General features: G+C 45.6%; 1 protein-coding gene across 5 annotated transcripts in view; it reads left to right on the plus strand.

Moving 5' to 3' along the window:
• Positions 1-565: 565 nt before the first annotated feature.
• The window catches only part of LOC119436894 (lysosomal alpha-mannosidase-like), a 57820-nt gene continuing 33962 nt past the window's right edge, over positions 566-24423 (plus strand). The window contains exons 1-9 of one of the 5 annotated variants that reach the window (XM_049660072.1): positions 566-1005; positions 1592-1734; positions 10025-10127; positions 15437-15610; positions 15988-16181; positions 17689-17794; positions 18744-18841; positions 20770-20841; positions 22691-22807. In XM_049660072.1, coding sequence (XP_049516029.1) covers positions 1681-1734; positions 10025-10127; positions 15437-15610; positions 15988-16181; positions 17689-17794; positions 18744-18841; positions 20770-20841; positions 22691-22807 — 918 coding nt within the window. In that variant the 5' untranslated portion in view covers positions 566-1005; positions 1592-1680. Of the gene's footprint in view, positions 1006-1591; positions 1735-2908; positions 3158-5553; positions 5736-10024; positions 10128-15436; positions 15611-15987; positions 16182-17688; positions 17795-18743; positions 18842-20769; positions 20842-22690; positions 22808-24423 lie in introns of those variants that run through there. The other 4 variants (XM_037703926.2, XM_049660070.1, XM_049660071.1 and 1 more) reach the window with 4 other exon arrangements.

The following is a 24423-nucleotide window of genomic DNA, read 5'->3' on the forward strand; positions in this document are numbered from 1 at the left end:
ATATTATTCACACGTGCACCTGAGGAGGAGGAGGAGGAGGAACAAACATTTATTTAAACCAGCAGTTTAGTTGTGCACCTGAGAGCAACAAATGTTTTTAAAATTTTTCATATCTATGCCTCGTGCGTCTGCCCCACATTTTCTTATCTTGTATTTCTTTCGTTTGTTCTAACAATAGCCGTATACGTTAACACGCTTTTGAACAAAACTTGCAGGTGCGATTCGACGCCAACGACGTGCCCGTTTCTGTGCACTACCAACTTTTGCACAGTCACAATGTGACTGTCGCTCCTTTTGTTCCTTTCTTTATTTTTATTTTTAGTATGAAACTTTATGCGGACGTAGAAAACGCCTTGAATGCGTGATATTCTCTGCTTGAAATTGTAGGGAAAAAAAAACTTTAGTTTTTTTTCTCGGGCTGTAGGAACATATTACACACTGAACTCGATATGTTTTCGTTCAGCATGGGCAACTGTTTTAAGCAGGCGAGGAAGAAGCGCCATTAGAAACGAAATTGGCCGCTTAGCGTGTGAGTCGTGGAACCATGAACCACGCGGTTACGTGTGGAGTGCTCCCTTTAGGTTATTTTTTCCTTTATTTTTTTCCTTCATTTTCTTTTGCACTTTCTTTTTTCTCCCCATAGCGTGTATAGTGAAGACGAAATTCGTTGTCCTCCACAATAATTTTTTCCCCTACGCGTTAATGAGCCGAGCGCGGTGCATGGTGATACGATAGATCCTGACCAGTTCCACCTCCCGGCTATACGTGCCGTTTCTCCCCAGTAAAGTAGAGGAGGCCCAGCTGTGGTGTTCATATTGGGTTTTGCACCACCAGACCCACCGTTGACTCGTTTACAAGTGTGAGTGACCTCGAGTGCGTGTCAGCCCCTCAAGTCACGACCCGGAACTTTCTGCTTCGCGTCGACGTCAGCGCACGTTTGACGAAGACAAGCGACCGGCGCGTTGCATAGAATCGCAGCCTTCTTCGGCAACAACAGCTCTCTTTGTAAGCATTCTTTTTAATTTTTCAGATGTCGACACTTATTAATGCCTATGCAGTTCTGGGTGGTGGCGAAACTCCCTCCCACAGAAATTAGGGGACAGGCGACAGACAGAAGAGAGAGAAAAAACAGTTTATTGTTACCGAAGCTCACATCAGAGTTAAGAAGGCGATGAAAATGAAGGTAAACCTTGGTAAGCGCATATAATAAACGCTCTAATTTTATTTTAAAAATGTATTTACCAATCGCCCACTGTAAGTATGTGCCAGGTAGAAGGGTGAAGAAGAAGAAGAAGAGGTGCACTACTGCATATCGCATATCTGCACTACTGCATATCAATTCTCTGAGAGATATTTCAGTTTTAATTCATGGCATTATTATTTTAAATTATGCAGTTCAGGAAAATTAATCTGTCTGTTGTTCTGATTACTAAATTGCACATTAACTGTAGTTTCAGAATGCATATCTAAAAGTTCAGGTGCTCAATTCTTGGCCAGTCCCCCGAAGTGGGTACGAGCCATGTGCCGAGGACATCATCATCATCATCATCATCATCATCATCATCATCATCATCATCATATCGCCGTGCAGGCCCTCGGGCTGGGGTCAAGACAGGCCCTCAGCTGAAGATGCATCCGTACCCACTCCGTGAAGACTGCTCAGCCAGACGGAGTTGACGCATGGACACCACCTGCCAGTGCACACCTTCACGGCTCTTCGAGCCGCCTCTTGAAGTGAGTACGAGACAGCGAATCAGCACCTTCTCGCTAGGTGGCCTTGCGCCGCACCAATATAAAGCCAAGCTGGCGCACGTGGAACTGTGATGTCACAGAACGCGAGGGGGCCCGATGTTTTCACTGCCAAGCTCGGAGTGAGGAAAGCGACAAAACCACGAACGCGATGGTCATTTGTCGGCCTTCCTATCTGATTGCACGAGATGTCGGCCCGTAATTGTGCGACGTCATAGCTTCTCGCGTGTGGGCCTTGTGTTGTACAGTTGGCTTGGGCCTGCGCAGCTATCCGTATTACGTATACACTAAACAACCCTTGGCCCGTACTCACAAAAATCTCTTACGCTAGAATTCTTTGCAAAAGTAAATCTCAGCCAATCCTTATGCTAGACATATTATTACCGAAGGTCGCCGGCCAATGGCACAGAGCACTAAGTAATGAAAAGATCTGGGAATTCAACGGCTTTGATGCTGGGTGAACGTGCGAACGAAGAGACGCGTACTGTGAAGACAACCCACACGCGCAAAGAAACGTCTTTTACTGAGAGGCGCATGCATGCTGCTCTGGAGTCAGTATCAGTGAAATGGGGCGAAATTAAGACGGAATGTTTAGTTTCCGATTGGGCGAATAATTTCCGCTGCCACGAGTTATCTCGCGCAGAAGGATCCGTTGGTATTGTCGACTGCTATAATTAAGCCGCAGTTATATCTTGTTGCTGTTGAGAGCAGGGCAAGTTGTGACGCTTGTTCTGCAAAATACACTATTGTTGGTGTATCGGTGCACCTGTCGTCGCCTTTCCCGCTATTTGCCGAGAGCTAGAATACAATGGTATGTTTCGCGTGTAAGATACTTCACAGACTTTATCAAGAACTCTGCAGTGCTCTTGGATTTGCTGTTTATTTCTTTACTGGAAGGAAAATAAGAATTACTGATAACACGTTTAAATATTACCGAAATTTTAACATCTCTGTTACGAGTGTCATGAGGCATGGTCACAGAAACTCGTTATGCGGAAACGTAGTCTCCTGAGCCGCAATGTAAAGTTTCTGTATCCATACGTAATGCGTGAGGTTCACGCATTGTACACTAGACTAAGAGCAGGATGCCCCCCTGTAGGTATATGCGGTTACGTCACAAAAGACAGCGCTATAAATGCGTCTTTCGTCTTGCTTGTGTTCTCTTCCCAACAGCACCTTGAGCGACAAACAACATCATTGTATTTTGAAGCGCAAATGCAGGCCAGAACGATAGGAGAGGCTTTCTCATTTCTTAACGTCGCCTGTAACTGAGCCGCACGCAAAGTCGGAGCTGGTCACTCGACCAGCTGGACTAGTGGTTAACGTCGATTAAACAGCCAAATAGTTTTAGCCTTCTGGATACTGCAGTCAAACTTCCGTGAGGAAGTGAATTAGGTAAGGAGGCATGGTTTCTTACTTTAAACTGTCTCCCTTTTCCTTATTTCTTTATGACTGTCTTTATTTCTGTTATTTTCGAGCTGAGGGGCCAAATTCACAATGCGTTTCATTCGCAAGAGCTGTTAGCCATTGGCCAGCTGCCTTCGATAAATATATGTGCGACATCACGATTGGCTGGCACCCGGTTGCACGGACGGACAGTTGTAACGTAAAACGTTTTTGCAAATATGGGTGGAGTTGCAGCTCAAATGGATGTGTTCCCCGCTCCAGCGTGCGCCCAACGTGAGCGAACGCCCGTATTCACAAAACAGCTCTTACGCAACCGGCGTTTCCTGATTAGCCGGCGTTTGGTTTTTTGTCCGCTACTCATGATAGCGATCGACATGAAAGTGAAGTGATCCCTGCGACGAGCGCCACTCGTGGACGGCACTTACTTGTAAAAAAAATAATGTTTTGCGAGTACAGGTACAAGGCCCGTATTCACAAAAAGGCTCTTGTACTAGAATTGTTCGTAAAAGAACATTTTAGTCATTCCTGATGCAGCGCATGTTATTAGCGCAGGCGGTCAGCCAATATCAAGCAGCACTTGCGGACGAAATGTTTTTGGAATCGGGCTCTTGGCCGGCCGCCGACTATAATTACATACCCAGTATTAGGGATGGCGGGAGTTACCTCTTACCGACAATTCTAGAATAAGAGTTTTTTTTTTCTTTTTTGCGAATACGGGCCTCAACTATTGCGAAATAAATCAAGTGCATGGGCATATTCTCCGTGATGCCAGACTTCTCTAAACTGAAGACGTAGAACTGAGCTTATAGGGCCAGCGAAGTCTGACCGCAAATTTATAACTTTACGCTTGCTGTTTTATTTTGTGTCATTGCTGCGCATGGAGGCGAAGCGAAGAAACTGAACACAGAGTACTTTTTATCCGGTGTGCGCTTTTCTACCTTCCGTCGGTCGTTTTTTTTTCCCTTTTAACATAAACATTGCGTTCTTGGAGTCACAATGCTATGTGGGGTATCTGGGTTCCTTTTGCTCATGTATACGTGATGACTCATGCTTTGCAAAGTTCTTGCTGAAGTGGTAATTTTCGCGCAATTTTCGTAAAGCACGATAGCTGGGCTTTGCACTCGGAATGCTGTCAACATATGTCGCAGAACCTTCTTTAGAATAAGGAAGAACTGGATCTCACATTAGCACCTTCGTGTAGTGTTTGGTTGGCAAAGCCGGCCTTCCGTAAAACCATCATTTCTTCCACTCCAGCGTCTCTGGCAGAATTATCGATGCGATCAAAGTACAGCTAGCCAACCTGACCCACGACCCTATGCGAAACGAATGCACCAATGACTGTGGGCCGAATTCACAAAGCTTTTTATACTATCGGTTGCTTCCGGTAGTATGCCCAGCATCAGGAGTGGCTGCAATTTTCTCTTACAAACACTTCTAGCGTAAGAGCGTTTTGTGACCTGTGTCCTTCCCACCCCTCCTGTGTGAACGCCGGTGTATTTGGAACATGCAGATTTCCATGTTCTTTGCCCGTGGTAAGCACCGAGCGCTGCCAGTCAGAACCACTAGTTATTTACTAAAGCTGCGATTCTGTGCTTAGCTTGCCCCCTCCCCCAATATTATTAAAGCTCCACAAAGCGCGGCTGGTAGAAGCTCGTGGGAAAATAGCGCGCCCAGCATGACTTCGCTGTTAAGTTGAACGTTGCCAAGGGTTCGAGTTTCAAGCTTCCGCCCAAACGTTCTTGGTTACTTGGTAAACGGTGAATATAGGGAGCGCATATAATGGGCAATAACAGGGGAAAAAAATAACTTTCCACAAGGCGAGTAATCACCGACCGTAGCTACACAGTAGCATAATCGTTATCGCCTCTCTGATGTATGACGGCGTACGGAGCCAACCCTTTCCCCTCTCCGGCTGTGTGGGATCCGATGTCGCGCATATCTCGGGAACGCACGCTGTCGCTGTCAGCCTTACTCCGGGGGAAAACAATAGAGAAACGTCCGATAGTGCGGTGCACGCCCGCCCAAGAACACCCCCGCGTCGTCAGCTGATTGGGGCGGACGTTTATTCATCGACGCTGCGACAGCTTCCGCGGCAGGCTGCCGGCAGCTTCTCCCGATTGTCTTAAGGAGGTGGTCAGGTTCCCCCTCCCCCCCTACACGATAGAGCACGTACACTTCTTCCCAGAAACCCGTTCCTTATCGCTTAGATCTGATTACGAGTAAGAAACTTGAAGCCGTGGCCGCGGTCCCTCGTCAGTCGGCTCCGAGTTCACTGCCGCCCGCAGCCGCCTTACTTCCTGCCGGCCCTGATTACACGCGCTACGGGCACTTCGCGACGCGTGGTGCGCCGAGAAACTGCTGCTCTTTCATTTGTCCCTCTTCGTTGTACTTCGGCAGGGATCGCTGCAGGCGGCGGCAGTCGTTAAAAACCCTTAGGGGTGTTCACCTCCTCTGAGGCCGAAAAGGAAGGGTCCATCATGAAGCTAACGCAAGCCATCGTCCTGGCAGCCGTTTTTCTTGGAGCTTCCGTGTCCTCGGCGCCTACCGCGAGACGCAGGAATCAGAAATGTGGATACGAGGTGAGTACGTGAGCAATTCATTGTGGATCTACAACCACGATGCTGTGCAGTCTCGGACTGAGCTGGTCGTAGAGCACGAACGAAAAATAGAAAGGATGTCGTATTGAGGGGTGGAGTAATGTTCAGGATGAACTCCTGGAGCTTTTGTAACGTTTGGCGCGTTTCACTGTCACGCGCGCAATTTCGGAAGCTATCTCGCAGGTATGATATCTTATAGCGAAATGCCCTCGATGTACTCTTAATAGCTGGAAACAGTTGAAGAAAATTGTTTCGAGCCATTAGAGCGTTAATCCGCATGCTTTAATTCATCACCAATGTGTATCCTCGCGCAGGATCAACTCGGTCATTGAACGTATTCCCGCAGCTTTATTAGTCATTGTAACGCGATAACCTGAACGAAAATGTGCTCTCGCAACATCCTTACATGTAATTTCTCTGCGTTTCAATAATGTACATCGTTGCTTTTTTCGCCACTTGTTTGAACCAAGTGGCGCACAGGTGCATCATTGAATAAGGATGTCCCCATCTGTAGTCTTGTTTCAACGGAAGATGATGTAGTGGTTTCGCAGGTGGGAACGGAGCATACCAAAACTAGAAACAATGCGTAAGGCTTGCGGGCCCTGCAGGGGCACCGCCGGTAACGATGGAATGAGCCTGCAGCGTGCAAAAGAGAGGGGATGAACTAGAAAAAAAAATATGAAACCAACAAATCGCCTCCGTTGGAGGTTTTGCGAAGTGCTGTGAATGCTTGCAACTCTGTTTATGATATCAGCAAAGAGATAACGCGAGCTTCCTGGCTGTCGGAGGTGAAAAAGATGCTTTGCGTACGCGGCAGGCTGTCGCTGGAGCTCGCTGCACGTGCCGACGGTTCTTCCCGGAGAAGCACGCAGCCCCCGGTGTATCCACATTCGGTCCTCGTTGTGTGTTCAGCGATCGATTCCCATTTTTTTCAACCGTTAAAGTGCGTTATTTATTGTTTTTCTTTTGTTTAGTTTTTCTTGGAGATTGGGTTCCGTGAGGTGGTTCGTTTGAATTACTATAGTCAACGTCGAGGAGCTGGCATGCAAGAATAGAGGAAGGAAAACAGCCTCTGAAGTAATTCTGCAGCGAGAGACACAGAAGGACAAAAAGAATACATATATTAAAACCAACTTAGCGACAGCTTAAACACTTCGAAAGTACCAATTCTGTTTCTGAGAAATATGAGTAGTTGTACAAATAGGTAAGCAAAACAAGATCACGGTCGTTTGTAAACAGATGTAGATTGTTCTGACACTTAAAGCTACAGGGACATAGTCTGTAGAATCAGTACTTCAAACATTTATCACCTTATGAGCCGTTGAAAGGGTATGAGTCAGTTTTAACGATGGGTGTCAATGTGGCACTGAGGAAATGTTGCATGCAGTTTGTGATTCATTGGACGGGGAAAATTTTGTTGTGGTCGTTGTTGTTGTTGTAGTAGTATATGTAGAAACATGGTAAGGCAGGCTAATTGGAGCCGGCTATCCCAAAATCCCAATTTAGTCACTCTAGTAACAATAAAGAAGGAAAACAAGGAAGGTAATATCAAACAGTATACACACAGAAACACACGCGCACAAAGAATGTTCATACGGCCAACAGCAATATCTATAGTAAATAATGATGAGATCCTTTTGCCCACACAGGTCGCCACAGAATTTAATCTATTTTTTAGCTCAGTGTTTACCGATGAAATCCCAATCCCCCCAAATGCGCATGCTGGTTCTATAAATGCCACCATGGACGACATTCTGGTTACTCAAGAAGGTATATTAAAAGGTATTGACCGTTTGCCAAATAATTCAAGTCCTGGTCCTGACGGTATTTGCTCCAAACTGCTCAAACTAAATGAACAATAGCCCGCATTTTCACCGCATTATTTCAGCAGTCTGTTGACACAGGTTGCGTGCCTGATGCATGGAAAATTGCTCGTGTTATACCTGTATTTAAAGCTGGAGACCGTTCTGCCCTCACAAATTAGATACCTATCTCATTAACAAGCATAACATGTAAAATACTTGAACATATAATTTCATCTGCAATAATGAAGTAATTAGACCAGCACAACTTCTTTTTCCAAAACCAGCACGGGCACTTGCGTGGACGTTCCTTCGAATCACAGTTATTTGAACTGACGGCTGACCTTCATGACGCTTTACACAACCTAATTAGAATAGACGTTGTATTCATAGACTTCGCAAAAGCGTTTGATAAGGTGGCTCATAATCGTCTTATACTGAAATTGGATAACCTTAATATAAGCAGGATTGTGATGAACTGGATCGTGTTTTCTAGCTAACCGACAGCAGTTTGTTTCTGCAAATGAATATTGCTCCACACTAATACCTGTAAAATCTGGTGTGCCTCAGGGATCGGTGCTTGGACCAGCACTGTCCCTTATCTACATTAATGATTTAAGCAATAACCTTACTTCCACTGCCCGGTTATTTGCTGACGACTGTGTTATTTATAGAAAGATTAATAATTCTGATGACACTAATTTGCTGCAGTCGGACCTTGATGAAATCGCTAAGTGGTGCGAAAAATGGCAGATGGGGATAAACATCTCCAAAACAAAAGCAATGACATTTACCAAAACCAGTGTAACCCATACTTGCTTTTACACTATTAATAACGCGACCATTGAAAAAGTGTCCACAGTGAAATATTTAGGCGTTCACATTTCTTTAGACCTGACGTGGAACCAGCACATCGATGACATAAGTAGCAAAGCGTCCAAAACCCTCGGCTTTGTCAGGCGCCACCTGTACTCCGCAAACCGGGCGACCAAGCTTTTAGCATACATTACTTTAGTTAGACCGCAATTGGAATATGCCGCTATAATTTGGAATCCTGATCAAGAATACCTCAACAACAAACTAGAATCGCTACAGAATAAGAGTGCTAGATTTGTCATGAAAAAATATTCTCGTTACTACAGCGTAACTGATATGAAATTATCTCTAAATTTATGCATGCTCAAAAAAAGAAGACTACACTGCCAGTGCTATCTCGCTTTCACCGACTATATCATAATCCCTCGGCATGCACAGAAGCCCATATCAAACCGGCCCTTCGCGTCTTTCCCCCATTAGATCACCCTTTTAAAGTGCAGCCAAAGTTCGCTCGTACTAAACTTATGCATCAGTCACCACTATTCCTTGCCATCTATCATTGGAACAGACTGCCAGCTGAAATCGCTTCCGAGACCAATCACGATGCTTTTGTTAATAAAGTGAAGTGATGGATGCATACTGATAAATAAAAAGCCTTTCCATGACCTATATGTTCAGCTTGTAATTCAAACCTGCATTTGTATATTTCAATCTTGTATTTGTATATCTCAATCTTGTAGTATTTGTGATCATGTATCTTGTATTTCGTGTAGGATTTCTTCCTTTTACTTGCGGTGCTATGTATAATGTTCAGTCATTGTTGTTGTTGTTTTTTTCTCAACCCCCCTATTTAAAGCCTGTAAAAGGGCCTTTAGGGTACATGAATAAAAATATTGGCAAGAGAGAGAGAGAGAGCGTTCTCTCGCGCTGGCGTGTCCCAGAGGTAACGCTACTGATTGTGAGGCAACTACGACAGGCCATACAACCGATTAAACAGGAATAGAGTGAATCAGTTAAATTGGTAAATCGAGTAATTTTTCCCTGGTTCACCATCGCCATCATTGTAATCACCATTGTATTTTATGTCGACTGCAGAACGAAAACTTTTCCCGGGGATATTTACATATTTACATAATCACCCATGTCGTGCGTCAGCTGACTGCACCCTATGCCTGCTAATTTCCTAATATCGTTTAACCACTTTTTCCTCTGCCGTCCTCGACTGCGTATTCCTTCCCTTGGCACCTATTTTGTAACTCTGGTAGACCCAATGATTATCTGCGCTGTGTTAAACATGACCTGCCCTACTCCACTTAGTCCCTGTTACTCTGCAGCTAGAACACTATCTATCGGCGTTCACTCTCTCTTCAGTACGACGCCCTCCGGTCAGGTGACGTAGAATTCAATGGAATTTAAGGACATCAGTAAGGTGCCGTTCAAAACTTAAAAGTGCCCTACCATATGAGCTAGAATAAATTTTTATTCGATCACTGGTTTACCGCATGACATTTCTTCCCGACTCAGGTCATGAGAGAGTGACATGACCCGGGTCAATCTGCGCCGACTTACCAGCTTTGTTAGTTTTATAATTTGAGCCTGTCTTGCGGAAGCTTCGAGTAGTCCACTGCTGTATATAACTATTTTCTTTCACAGAGTTGTCCGGCGACCAGGCCGGGCATGTTGAACGTCCACTTGCTGGCCCACACGCACATGGATCTGGGATGGCTAAAGACGGTTGACCAGTACTTCTATGGAAGTGAGTCCACTTTTGCTCACTTGTTCCCCTCGGGCCCAATTCGCAAATCTTTTCCTTAGTAAACAGTGCTTACTTTTAGCCGACCACCTTCGCCTATAATATATCCGACATGACTATCGGCTAACTTCTGCTCTGCGGGCAGTTTCAGCGTGAGAACGTTTGTTCGAATATGGGTCCTAATTTATTCATGTTTTTTTTTGTAAACCACGCATGATTTATCAAGCTCTCCAGTAGCGAACGGGAGCACTCAAAGTGCTGCTAAAGAGGCTCGCACTGGTCTTATGAGCACCTCTTTAATCTAACTGTTCGTAAAAGCCAATGGCAAGCAGCACTCACTAGCGAAAAGCTATAACATTTGGGTCCATCTAACGGTCCCAATGGTAAGCCCTTAGAGAGGTGATTCTCCGACATTATATGATTGGCCTCCTTTAATATTGCTAGTTTAATGTTCAGCACAACAGCGCGGTGTACCGAACTCCTCACCTCTCACGAACTTCGCTCTACGATTTCGCTGGTTTTATGTCATGTCGCCGAAGAGCTAAGAACTAGTTGCCCAATGTTGAGCACGTTCAACAGCAGTCGCAGCGCAATTTATCCGCCGAGAGGCGTCATACGTGGGTGACCGCAACGCGAACACTGGAACATGTGAGACGGCATAGAACGGAAACCCAATCATCACCGGCCCAACGCGCGAGTTCGCCTTGTCTCCTCATACTCCATTTCCCAGGGAAGAGAACATGGCATGAGAATTCGCCGGCTAATCCGACGGAACGTATAAGAGGCCAGCAAAAGTAACATGGTCGGCTTATTCTGGCCGTGTATAGGCCCTCAAACATTTAGCGGGCAGTGTACTGAAAGACCTGCTCCATGGCTCGGCAAACGGAGAAATGACGGCGAACGGCTTCAAAAAAAAAAAAAAAAAGTATAGAGCATTGAACGTTTGAACGAGGTGTACCTAAAATAGGTGAAACGCTGAATTTGCTTTGCCTCGCTAACTCGATCCCCACTTGCAAAAAAGCTTTCACAACCGCACTTGAGCATTGTGCTCACGCTTGTGCATGACCACATTCGCGCAAGAAAAAAAAAAATGAAATAGAAACTGATACAATGCAATCTGGGAATTAATTTGGTCATACGTGGAGGCACCGTTTTGCGACAATCGTGCTGCCGCCATTTGTCCCCCCCCCCCCCCCCCATTTTTTATAAGTATTTTTTTGTTGCACGTGGCCTAGACGCTTTATTTTTTTTTATTTTATGCAGAGCTCGACGTCGCGGAAATGCTTCTTGACGTCACGTTGCCGCCACTAGTGTCGTATGGATCCTTTGAAAAAGAAAATCACTCGCTATTTGCATGGAGCGAGAGAGTTTTGTCGTGACATGCGACAGCTGCGCGTTCTTTTTTTTTTTTTGAATAATCATTGCAAGGCAACGAGAATTTTACTTGTGCAGCGAGAAAATCTGCAAGCGCTGTTTTTTTCCAGTATGATACAAGGCCGTCATTGTCAGGAGCTACAGGCAGACCTCCCTATAGTTCTATGCATTGACGAACCGTTCAACTTTTGGGGGGGGGGGATAAAAAATCACCAGCCATTCCCCTGTCGAGAAAATGGGGGTAAGCGAAGCTTGTCGTGCGTGTATCTGGCCTTCGTCAGGGTAACGTAATGTTCACGACATGTCATGGTCTCTCTCTTTGTCTCTCTCTTTATTTCTTCCTTTCTTTCTTTATATATATCTATCTCTATCTCTCTTTCTTTCTCTCTTCCTGTCTTTCTCTCTCTCTCTTCATTTTTCTCTTTCTTGTCCCTGGTATGTGCCATTGAGCTTGGACCCTTTCTACACTATTGCCAGGATCGGCCCACTTTTCAGCGTGACACCAGGCCCAATAGAGGGCCCAATAGAGATTTCAGCTCTTGTCTCTGGGCGCCTCTTGTCCAACCAAAGACGGCCTTGTAGACGAGCATCCGCCGCGGCTGTGGGAGGCAAGTGCTGCCGCCGGGTACCTACAGGTAAAATAGGTACAAGCGCGCTCCCGGCCTGGTGCTCCGCAATTATGGGACCTCAACGCTTGGAAAGGGGTGTTTGACCTCAACCCGAAGGCGCCCCCACCTCAATAGGTGCTTGGGGCACCACATCGGAAATGACCGCCATGGGAGCGGCCCAGACATCACTTTTTTCCGTGCTCACGTTGGTTTCGGCGGGAATTCAGGGCGCAGGCTCCTTTCCCAAGCGTACCACCCCTGAAGGAAGCCGAACGCCAGGCCGGGGCACACTTGTACCCATTTGAACCAGTGGGTGCCCGGCGGCGGTGGGAATCGAACCCACAGCCTCCCGCAGCCGAGGCGGGCGTTCTACCACCACCGCCGAAACTTGTAAAAAACAGTAGCGCCACCAGACGAATTTTAGCCTTCATCATGAGCTGGTAGCTTTACCTGAAGTCTCCATACTAAGCATGATTAGTAATCCCATCACACGGCGTGAGCTGCATGTACGCGAGGGCAAGTCAGCTTATTGCCGAGAAAAGATGAGAAATGAGCTTTTACCGCGAAACGTAAAATACATTGATAATGAGCTGGTGATTTAAAGGCTAACTGTCGTTATGATTCTGCTGAGTCCATGCGCTGCTAGTAAGCACTGTATACTTGGTATTCCAGCTAAGGCACGCAAAGCAGGCGCACGCTGGGTGACTGCAACAAGCGCGTACTGTTCGATGTCATCTTCAGCAATTTAGTTGTTTTTTTCTCATTGAAATAGTTGGCTAATTGACAAACCCAAAATGTCTAATCGCTGAAGCTGTCGATGAAAAAAGTTGCAGAACGTATTGAGAAACATTTCCTATAATGGCTTCCATGAATATAGTGTTCGTGTGTTCTATAGAGTTCAAAAGAAATCGTGCTGCCTTTTAAAAGGGGCCACTTGAATAGGCGCGCGCGAAACCTTCATCGGTACGCTCAAACAAACTTAAGACGAACAATATGGGCTAAACGTAAACTGAACATATACGAATAGGCAGTATAAACGAAAACGTTGAATCCGAGGCTACGGCCGCGACTTGGCCACGGCAGTAGCGTCAGGTCCATCGCCCTTCGCCGCCATGGCCTCTGCGCGCTTTCCGTACTCCCTCGATACCAAGAACACAACACTGACAGGACTTCGAGAGCTGTCTCGCGCTATTTATCGCCATGTAGAGGGACCGAATAATTTTGGTGGGAAAATTATGCTTTCTAAATGGGCGCCGAAATCGCGTTGCCTTAGATCCATCTCCGTCGCGTGCGCCCTGTTCACAGGTCCTCTCTGTGTGCAGCAAGGAACCATTCGTTCAAGGCACATGTTTGAGGAAGCTCGATCATCGCTATAGCTGCAGTTCACGCGTAGCACTTGTTATTTCCATGCCAAGCGTTAATACTACCAGGGCTATTATTGTACGCATACACCAATACCTGAGAAAGTATACGGGAGGATATGGCCGCAGCGGCAGCTTGGTATATCAAGTACCGCACGCGTACAATGCGGAAGATGCCGGCTTGGCTCCCGCCTGCGGCAAGCTATCTTTTGGTGCACTTTTATTTGCCTTTACCTTCGTTTCTATTAAACATAACAATTGATTTCCTCTATGCTTTCTCTGGCTTCATTGTCTGTGTTTTTTTTTTCGTATGGTTGTGACTAAAGAACAATTGCGCCCCAAGGATCCACTTACACTTCTCGCTAACCACATTGTAGGGTTTTGTCGTGAGATGGAAAGGCTAGCCAGTAAGCTGGTGCTGGATACCTACAAAGAAATAGGCCACGGTGAAATCGCAGTAACGTTGGAATTGGGCGTTGTTCGCATCCATTGTAGCCTTCGATAAAATTTAACCCTTTAGTGGTGCTCGTTGCAGTCACTGTGCTGTCGCGTGCAAATAGAAAAAAAAAAGAAAGGCATCAAGAGGCAAACTCAAATTGAAGGTTTTTTTTTCAATGCCTGATTAACGAAGCGGCCACAACATCCAGATGTGTTGTGTTCAGGAAAGCATAAGTATAAGGGAACTCAAAGTACTATACTGGGAAACGTTGGGACGGGGAAACATAAAAAAAAAAGTAAATAGTGCTTTGGAAAGGAGGGTACGGTGCGTGAGTGTGTGAGGGCGTGCAGTTTAGTTACTTCTTGTCGTTGGGAGAGAAGAACAGTTTTGTCTCGCAAAGCCTACCACGGTTGTTATAGACGGAATATTTTAGTGGGTGCTACCAGATATCGCTATCAAGTTGCGGTAGACAGCAGCACCAGGGATACGTTTTAGGCGCACATCGTATTAGCGAAATGGGGTTAAGGCTTCATGACGACATAACCGGAAAAATGTGCTAACAAAGAATGAATACCGGCTACCCAACTTAAAAAAAAGAGATTACAGTGATATAAATCACTGTGACCTTATCTTTACCATTCGAACATCCAGAGGCCAAATTCACAAGGTTTTCTGGCTGTTCGCCGTTGACCGGCTGCTTTGGCTAATAATATTTCGGACATTACGATTGGTTGCTCTCTGCTTTTACGAACGGTCCTAGCGTAAGAAATTTCTTGTGAATATGGACTCTGGGGCAGAATTCACAAATCTTTTCGTTCGTAAGTGCTCTTTACCATTGGTAGGCCTCCTTAGTTAACAATATAGGTGCAGTATCATGATTGGCTATAATTTTCTCTTACGAACAATTATATCGTAAGAACGTTTTCTGAATACGGGTCCCTGGTGTTGTGCCGAGCAGAAGCTTCAGCTGACTGTCAGCGCAAACTAATCGAGATGTATTCAGCTATAGAATTAAGCGGCGACGATGTTCAGCAATAATTGCGGCCGCATCGGCCGACGAAGCGTACAGAATTTATCTTAGGCGGCGAGTAAAATTTATCTCCATGCGAGCACTGCTGGCCAGCCGTCATGCCTTGTGTCTTCATGGGGACTTCGTCGCTGTTTAATTTTACATGGCAGCATGCAGACCCAACTTTTGTGCCAAAGTTCGCACCCAGGGGTGATAGTAGCTTCCTTACCAAGCTGAAATGATCGACGCTCAACAGGGCAGCCACCCGTCAGAGCAGAGGCCCATGTAGATTGCGAGGAAAATGTGGAAAACCCTATGGTGATTTAAACAAGTTTACAGTGGAGGCGTTGTCATCATCATCATCATCATCATCATCATCATTAGTTTATCGTATAAAACCGAGCTGAGCAGCCGGAATGTGCTACGCGAGCGATGGATTAATGCGTTGACTTTAGGTGTAGCTCCTTCTGACTGCGGTACCTTTGTAACGTTGTTATCGTTTTTTTTTCTTTTCTTCGCAGCCAAAAACTATCACGCAAACGTGGGCGTCCGCTATATCTTTGAGAGCGTGCTGAACGAACTGGAGAATGACCCGAGCAGGCGGTTCATCTTCGTGGAGACAGGCTTCTTCAACCTCTGGTGGAAGAAGCTCAACGAAACCAGGAAGGCGCGCTTCGACGCGCTCGTGCAGTCTGGTAATGTTTCTGTTCTCGCTATCGCGGGCGGCATACTCATTGAAATAACTAATTATGTAATTAGGCGAAAAAAATGTCTGATTTGCTCCAAGCAACGGCAAACAACATTACCTTGGTTCTGACTAGCTACGTGACTAACGAGCACGGCAAAGTCGAAACTGCTAGACCAGCTTGTTTTTACATACAGCTTTTCAAAGCGCGCCTAAATGTGGAAGGTAGTGTATAGTGATATGGCAAGCGCCTATCAACAGATTGGGGCCCCCGATACAAGAAAGGACATTTTTCAATGCGTATAATAAGCTAGTAAGACAGAAAATTACGCGATTTAGTCATGAGTATGTGCCGTTTAATGTAGCCCGCATCTTCGCATCACGTAGGTCGCATGGAATTTATCAGTGGTGGCTGGGTGATGAACGACGAGGCCTGCGTCCACTACACCAACACGATCGATCAAATGACCTACGGCATACGCCTGCTCAAGGACACTTTCGGCAAATGCGGCGTGCCTAAGATCGGATGGCAGATTGATCCGTTCGGTCACTCCAGGGAATACGCCTCCCTGCTGGCGCAGGTAAGAAAGTGATTGCGGTCAGCCGCCGAATTTCACAGTCGTATAGGCCATTTTAGATTGTCTGCGTAAGAGTTTCCATCGGCTGTTGTCGCAGACCTATTTCTTTAACGTTCCAGCATAGCGCTGTGTAAGCAATCTGCTTCTGTGATACGTTGCCTCGAACAGTATTTTGCGTACTATGCAAATGTCGTAGCGCTAACGCGCCTGGACTGCTCGCACCAGCAGCTCGCACCATGCCAGAACATTCAATTACATGGCGGCAGAGTGCTCGCGGTGCACCGAGATCATATTCGCCACCCCTTTTGTGGCTTACGGACTGGATATGAAGGTTTGGCGCCCGTAATGATGGACTGAAGAAGTGCTGAGGGCCATTCATATTGGAAGCAGTTGGCGGATGGATGTAGGTATAAGGGGGCGGTGGCGAGGGACCCTACACGCGGTAAGTTGCCCGTCACTGCCCTATCAAGCTGATGTGCGCATGAAAAATCACCTTAAGTCCAGAGGAGGAAAGACATGAAAGTGTGAAAGGGGGGGGGCGGGGCGGTGGGCGGTGGGCGGCAATACCTGCATTTCTCCGCAAAGTTCAGGGATTAATATCTCGAGACTGGTGTCATCCAGAGAATTCGTTCCAAGTGCCTTGGGAACTCCACGGCTACATTTTGTAAATTGCAGTATGGGCCATCAGGCAATTGGTTAAAAACTTAATTAGTGAATTTCTGGTAATTATTCGATTATGCATTTCAATATTTTGTGCAAGTAATGTCTGCCTCTTCGAGTAGATCAGCTCATTAACCAGAATTGGGCTATCTGCCACAGGCAACCTTCAATAAATTTTGAAAGTGTTCGCTGAAACACCCTGTATATTTTTACAGCAGAGCTGTTATGCGCTAGTTTCCAGCGAATCGCTGCGCGCGTAAACGGAGCGCGTAGACCAAAAACGCCGTAGCCTCGACACAAAGCAACATCGCATCGCCGGCGTGCCCCAGCTGCGTTTAATAGCCAATGGGTGCGTCTCTTTGGCTGGTGACGTCACGCACTGCATAGGCAGGCACGTTATCTCAGTTGCGTTCCGGTCGTGTAATGGGTAGGCCGCGTATTGTGCGGACCGCTGAAGAACAGCATGCCTATACGAAGAACTACGGCGTGAGCAGAAGCGAGAATGGGTGCGAGGGCGGCGGGAGGCTGCGAACGCCTCCCGCCTCCTTCGCGCCCATTCCCGCTCAAGCATCGTTACAGAACCTATTGCCGTCTACCATAGCGACCACGGAACTATAGTGACTTTAGTGACAAAACAATAAAGACGGTAGAGACTGACAATCCATGCTCTATATGTGTCTTCATTTAAATCAATATAGTTGATCACCATATATACAGCTCCGCTGGTCATTCACCTTCATAGAATGGAATGGCACTGAGTTGTTTTTTTTTTCTCTAGGAATCGTTCGGGCTTTCTGAAAAACTCGACCCAGCACGTCGGGGCTAAAGATTTTCTTTTCTTTTTTTACAGATGGGAATGGATGGGTACTTCTTCGGACGACTTGACCACCAAGATTTTGCAGCGCGCAAGAGAGAGCATCGGCTGGAGTTTATTTGGGACGCCAGTGAAAACCTCGGTGAGCATTCCGGTGCCGTTATTTGTGTGGCAGCCCGTAAGAAATAAAGAAAAAGAAAATAAACACAAAGAGAACCACAAGTGTGCTTCACTTATATTGCACGGCTTTAACCATCGTCAAAAGCGAATGAAAGGAACCGCAATAACGCTTCGATGATAATGACCGAACACCATAGAATCGTAAAGGCTAAGCTCGCGTGGAGTGTACTTGCAATGCTTTTATATCAATGAATGTAATTTTTTTATAGCGTCTCTTGTCGACCATTGTCATGAAGTGCCCGTTTCTCGCTGTCGTACAACCCACACTTTCACTCTTTCATTACTCAAACATGCAATGACTGGAACCGTATTCTCACCTGCCCTAATTGTCTCTATTACAGATCCGAATGACTTTAATAATGCACTTAAAGAGTATGTAGTGTCCTGATAATATTTGTGTACTTGTAGTACTTGATGACCCCATTCACTTCTGTAGCACCTTACGCGACCTGAAGGTATTTAACTTATAAGATGTGTCGCTCATGAAAAAAAAAAAAGACAAAAATGCATCACCCTTTATAGAAATGACCAACGACACCACTTGCGAACTCGGCTTTTCAAATAGGCCAGTTAAATGGCGCTTTTGAAACACGCATGTCCCCCCTACTGTGTTTTAGTATTTCGTTATGTGACTGTGTCAGGCTGTTTTATTTCGTGCCACGAAACATTACATGCACCGCTAGCCAAAAAGCGCGGTTACGGAGCGTGTCACGAGGACAGTGTCTGTGCTATGTGCAAGCGGAATTGTAACACGTACGAGTGAGCGTGTTCTTAAAATTGCTTACACCTTTGCTCCGCATACTGTGTGTGCTACTAGGAATAGCCAGCGCCACGTATAGGCGCCAAGATCCACTTCAGAATTGTTGTACCTAAATAGAAATTCCGTGGTGCTTGTTCTGCACATTACGCAGGAAAGGATGCCAACATTTTCACGGGTATCCTCCCAAATACATACAGCCCGCCGAGTGGATTTTGCTTCGATATCTACTGCTCCGACGAGGCGATAGTGGCAAGTATCCCCCTCTTTGTTTTTGTTTGTGTGTGCGTGTTACCACAGTTTGAACCAGGTATGGAGACTTACCTCCTTTTTACAGACGATATGTAACTTGAACATCATTGTGCCACGATTCATTGTGAGTTTGAGCATGGTATGCGTGTGGGTTCTGCTGTATGTTAAAGCTGATGCATGTGGTCAATGCCAGCCTGGATCAGTGCATATAAACATTTATGCCTTTAATAAAACTTTCGAGAATAATGTTTAACAACTGGAAATGTGTTTTACAGTTCTAGAAGTAAAAATAAAATAAATTTAGGGGGGAGGATGGATGTCCAGTCAGCGTCATACGTAACCCTAACAAGCTTTAGGCTCCCCATTTGCCTCTCTTGCGGAGGATGCTGGATATATGTCTGTTTGGGGTGCCTTCGATGGTGCTAGCTTTAATGCGTTTTCCTTCGAAAGCATTCTATGTTTGCTCCTTACAACCCGTGTTTTTTTAGTAAAGTTAAGCAGCTATAGATGTTTCTTCATTGTACGGGTTAAGTTTGACGGCGGCTGTACACTACCAGATTTCCCTTTGCAGCGATTTATGGGATTTCGGGAGGGGTCATTAGCCAGTTAAGTTTCCAATTAACGATTATGCGATAATCTTTCTTATTAGGCCAATCGGTTGAATACCCTTGGGTGAAATGAGGCAAGCATGGGAACCTGTCATTCTGTGTGCAGTCGCCGCCGTATAACTGCGCTAAAGCAATCCTCCGCGAAGAAGTCGCGAACGTGCTGGCAGTTTTCGACTTATGTTTTGATTTTCTTGCGTGATTCACACGTGTTTATTCTTGTGTTCTTGAGCCGAATAACGATCAATTTTTTATGTAGTGTACGAGATTAAAGCAAGTCTTTTTAACCTCGCTGTAGTGGCTTCACTGCTACCTGCGGAAACGTAGCTATACTCCGTTTCATACATGCACAGCAAGCAATGCTACGCAAGTACTGTGGTCATAGAAGTCTTGCTTCGCACGTCTCGCATTTATTTATTTATTTATTTATTTATTTATTTATTTATTTATTTATTTATTTATTTATTTATTTATTTATTTATTTATTTATTTATTTATTTATTTATTTATTTATTTATTTATTTACTTATTTTGACCTGAGACACGTTTTACGGAATAGCCAGACCTCACACAGTTCAGCTAATACTACTTGCGCACGTATGGGAACACCAAATTGCGTATTGTTTGTGCGCGTCCGTGCTTCCAATATGCTACCTATTTTATGTTTTGGTCGCGAGAGCAAGGAGCTCGCTGTGGCCGCTGGTCACAGAAACGTGTCACTCCAACCTGTTCGGTGGTAAATATGTTTACATCTGCGACGCCTTCCATGTAATACTTGAGCTACGTTTTGCGAGATAAACATGTGATTTCGCGTTACATCGAATATCTTTCTTATGCGACGAACTATTTATAGGTCGCGAGTACGCGAGCAGTGAGAGAAGTCTCTCTCCCCTTCGTAGAGTTGCCTGCCATGTTTGAAACGGAATACAGCGCATATCTAAACTGCAGGTAGCAAGAAACACAAGGGTAATTGTTTTACTACTAAATTAAATTTTAGGAGCAGAAACGAGAACGAACTGGCAGAACCATTTGAAGCCCGCGTGCCATCCGATTAAGCAGGCCCGTATCGCTATCAAAGTGGAGACGTTCGCGAAGTTTCCGATACTGCAAGCGTGTTTCCGCGAGAGAAATAAAATGGCGCTATCAATAACTCAATGAAAGCGATTCGCCGATAAAAGGTAAAACAACGCGTGCGCGGCACATATATTCTCCGCCAGATGCAGGGCGCTCTTATAATGCGGTAGTTAGCAAGTAGCTGTTGCGATAACACGCACATAGGGAGACGAAAGTTGCTCAATGTGGTTGCTGTCCTTTCTTTTACAGGATGACCCTGACAGTGATGAATACAATGTCAAATACAAGGTGGACGACTTCCTCAGCTACGCAAGAAAAACGGTATGTATAGTACGCTACGACGACGATCCGACGTTTTTGCCTTGAGGAGCACTCGTTTATTACGCTGAATCCTTTCCTGATGCGTGAGGACAATAGCTCAATGTTATTTTTGGTGATTTAGGCTTGTGTCGGTGCTAGTTGAACTAACATTTGATTGACTGATTGATTGATTGGGTTTAACGTGCCAAAGCAACACTGTGGCTTCGAGATAAGCCGTAGGGGAAAGCTACGGGTTAATTTTGCCCACCTGGTGTTTTTTTAACGGGCACTTGAATCTACTTATACGAGCGTTTGTTATTTTTTTTTCGATTTGCTCTCATTCGCCGCGGTCGAGAATCGAATCTGCAACCTGTGCTCAGCAGTAGAACGCCATAGCAACTGTGCCACCACTGCGGGTGGAATGACATCGGTTCGAAATAGCGCTGCAGTTATTGGAAGCGCTTTCTCGTTTATGTTAGTTTTCCCGTTGTCCTGTCTATATAAAACTATGCAGTACTGTTTCGAATAAATTTTCGGTGGCCTGTCGACTGACTGATTGATTAATCAGGTTGAACGTGCCCTAGCAACTCGGAGGCTACGATAGACGCCGTATAGAGGAGAGCGTAGAGTTATAATTTCGAGCACCTCAGCTTCTAAAGCGTGCGCCCAATGCTCGGTAAACCTGAAGCCTTTTTTGCATTCCTCACCCATCAAAATTCGTACCATGCGGCGGGGAATCGAACCCGTGTCTTGGTTGTCAGCAGCAAGGAGCCATATAGCCACTGAGCCACCGAAGCGGTCTGTGTTGAGCAGCGTTATCTGAGCTGAGCAGCATTAGATCAAGATCTAATTTCATAAAAGCTCCGGGTTCATCTGAGTAGCTTTCAAAAGTTAATTATAAACACCAAACAGTCGTCAGTATCGCCTAACTTTTTTGACCCTGTTTATAGTTTACGACTGGCTCGTGCACCGTACGTGGCGCGGTGCGGGGAGGGATGATGGCTGTACGGTGTTGGTTTGGTTTGGTTAGGTTTGCCTTTTCTGATGGCGGGGGCATGCCACTGTGGGGATTGGTCATGATTTGGATGATATTAGAAGAAGACATTTCTGGCAAGAAAACAACGGAAACATTTGGTGAATAACAACAGCAATGAGAAAAAGAAAAAAAGACAGGCAGGTACAACGCAGTTTTGAAGTCTGACGCGAATCTTGCTTGATTTAGCGAAGTAGCAGCAGCAGTAGCGGATGACTAGTGCAAAGCCTCGTCGCTTGTGGCTGTCAGCCGTTGGCGTCACGAGGGCGAAATCAATGTATGATGCTCTGTCAAGAGAAGAATGTTGCTGAGCGGTTTATTTCTAAGAGAAGCATGATACATACATAAGTACATTTTAGGCTCCTGCACCTCTCGAGTCACAGACGTACCCAGTTGCCCCTATCCAGTGACCCAAGTTACCCATTCGGGCACCTACCCAGTGGCCTAAGCTGTTCTCTGCTAAGACAACAACAGCCGCAAAGTGGAGGAGAAGAGGCAAACCAAAGGTTCGCTTTAAAATTTCACAAAAAAATCGCCTTGAAACAATTAAAGATTATTCAACTGCCGAGCAAGCATCTCTATGACATTGGCCAAGAGAAGAGGATCCTAAGAAAGAATCTCAGGAATCAAAGAATTCACTACAAGTTGTCGAAGCGGCACTTGTAAAGTTGAGTGTACTCAACATCGTTCGGGGAAGAAGGCTCGAGGGGCGAGTGGTTTCTAAGCACGGAGAGAAATCAGGAGATGATCGGTGCTGAGTTCTGCAAAGACGCCCCCTATCGCTTTTTATTTTACGCCGTGAATTTACTTATTTTCTTTTGTACCTCGTTGCCGCAGGCAACCTTCTACAAGACGGACAATATCCCGGTCACTATGGGCAATGACTTCAACTACCAGAGCGCGGGTCATTGGTTCATCAACTTGGACAAGCTCATTCATCACGCTAACCTCATCGTAAGGAGCTTATACATGCAAAATTTGATTGACGCGCATTAAATATGATCGCGATGCTATATTGAATATATTTTTAAATAGAGCAGGCAGGTTTGAGTCTAGTCACATGACCGTTTTACGCAGCAATGTTTGAATTAAATTGTGCATTACTTTACGTCAACAGCCGGTGTAAAAAACAGGGTTGCTCTCAGATGCCTTTACGCACAGTATGCTGATTTGAAAGGCTCGTGAAAAAAAAAAAACACGTGAAAATTGATTGCAATACTGGCATTGTTTAAAGCATCTGCCCAAAAGACTTTCTCGAAAACTTTTTTTTTTTTGCTGTTTCGAAAGAAGATGTTATAGTGTGGTTCCAGCGCCTTAAATCAGCTTCGGTGAATTTTCACCCTTCTCTGTCCTCTTGCAAGGTTTCTCTTCGTCCATGCATGCGTCGTGCGCTTACGCTAAAGCTACGACATCGAGCGATGGCATATTGTCTACCTTTGCTCCCTTTTTATGGCATTGTGAAGCCCGGGCCTTCAATATTGATTTATCCCTGTATATTGTTCGCGGCAATGCTACGCAATATTTTACAGTCGTCTTTTCCCTAGAGCTATCAGCATACCTCCTCGTGAAAAGCCGTGATAGTGCTGCCGAAATGCCGCGCCGGTGCTCACACTGGAAGAATGCGCTGTGAATACAACGAAAAAGTGCTAAGGACAAGGGACGTAGTACAGGACAAAGCTATGCGTACGGATCTCTAGTATTGTTTCGGGCTTTCTTCGTTGTCGTTCTTTTTATCCCGCACACGATATTGTGCGCAATGCACTGTACACCTCAAAATTGCCACTTTATAAGCTGTAGCCCATGGTTGCCAGTGGTATACTTGCTTCACTCCACCACTGCCGAGTGGAATCGAGCGCCTGTGCTCTCGCATGCTCGCAGATTCCACCGATCGTCGCCTCACCATGCTCAAATTGGTATTTGGGACTAAGATGACCAGAACATGCCTATTATGGGACGTATACTTTTTATCGCCGATGCCCAACAGTTTATGCTTTGACGCCGTTAAAACTACATTAATAGTTCTCGTGGTTGATCTTGTTGTGCCACGTTTTCTTTCTATGATTTTCAGAAGCACTCAAATAAATAAATAAATTACGGACGTCATTCTTCTGAAGGCCACTGCCACTATGCAGACTCACAAACGGGTCTTCGCGCAGTGCCTTCCTTCGGTCAGTCGGTCGCGGTCTGTCCGTCATTAGAATACCACGGAGCAGAAAAATAAACAGCCTTATTTGCTTCATGGCAAGGTTCGAACTCACGACATTTATCGATTGCGAGCCAGTTGTTCCAATCTGCACCACTGCAGTTTCTTTGAAATGACGCGATAGTTGGAGCATGGTATGCAAGCTCGACGCATGCAGGTGCGGCAGGGCAACTAGACGCTAGACATAGCGCGTGTGTTTGCTTAAAATGTGCTACGCGTCGGCGTTCCAGTTAACAGCGGCCGAAAAGCGCCCCTCTAGCCGTTCAGGACGATATTAACTGGAACGGAAATGCGCATTTGAGCAAATAGTGGAGGCGGATATCTTGATAGTGGCACAATGGTCTTTGCATTTCAGCTAAGGAGACAC

The sequence above is a fragment of the Dermacentor silvarum genome, chromosome 1, assembly GCF_013339745.2.
Source record: "Dermacentor silvarum isolate Dsil-2018 chromosome 1, BIME_Dsil_1.4, whole genome shotgun sequence".
NCBI lineage: Eukaryota > Metazoa > Arthropoda > Arachnida > Ixodida > Ixodidae > Dermacentor > Dermacentor silvarum.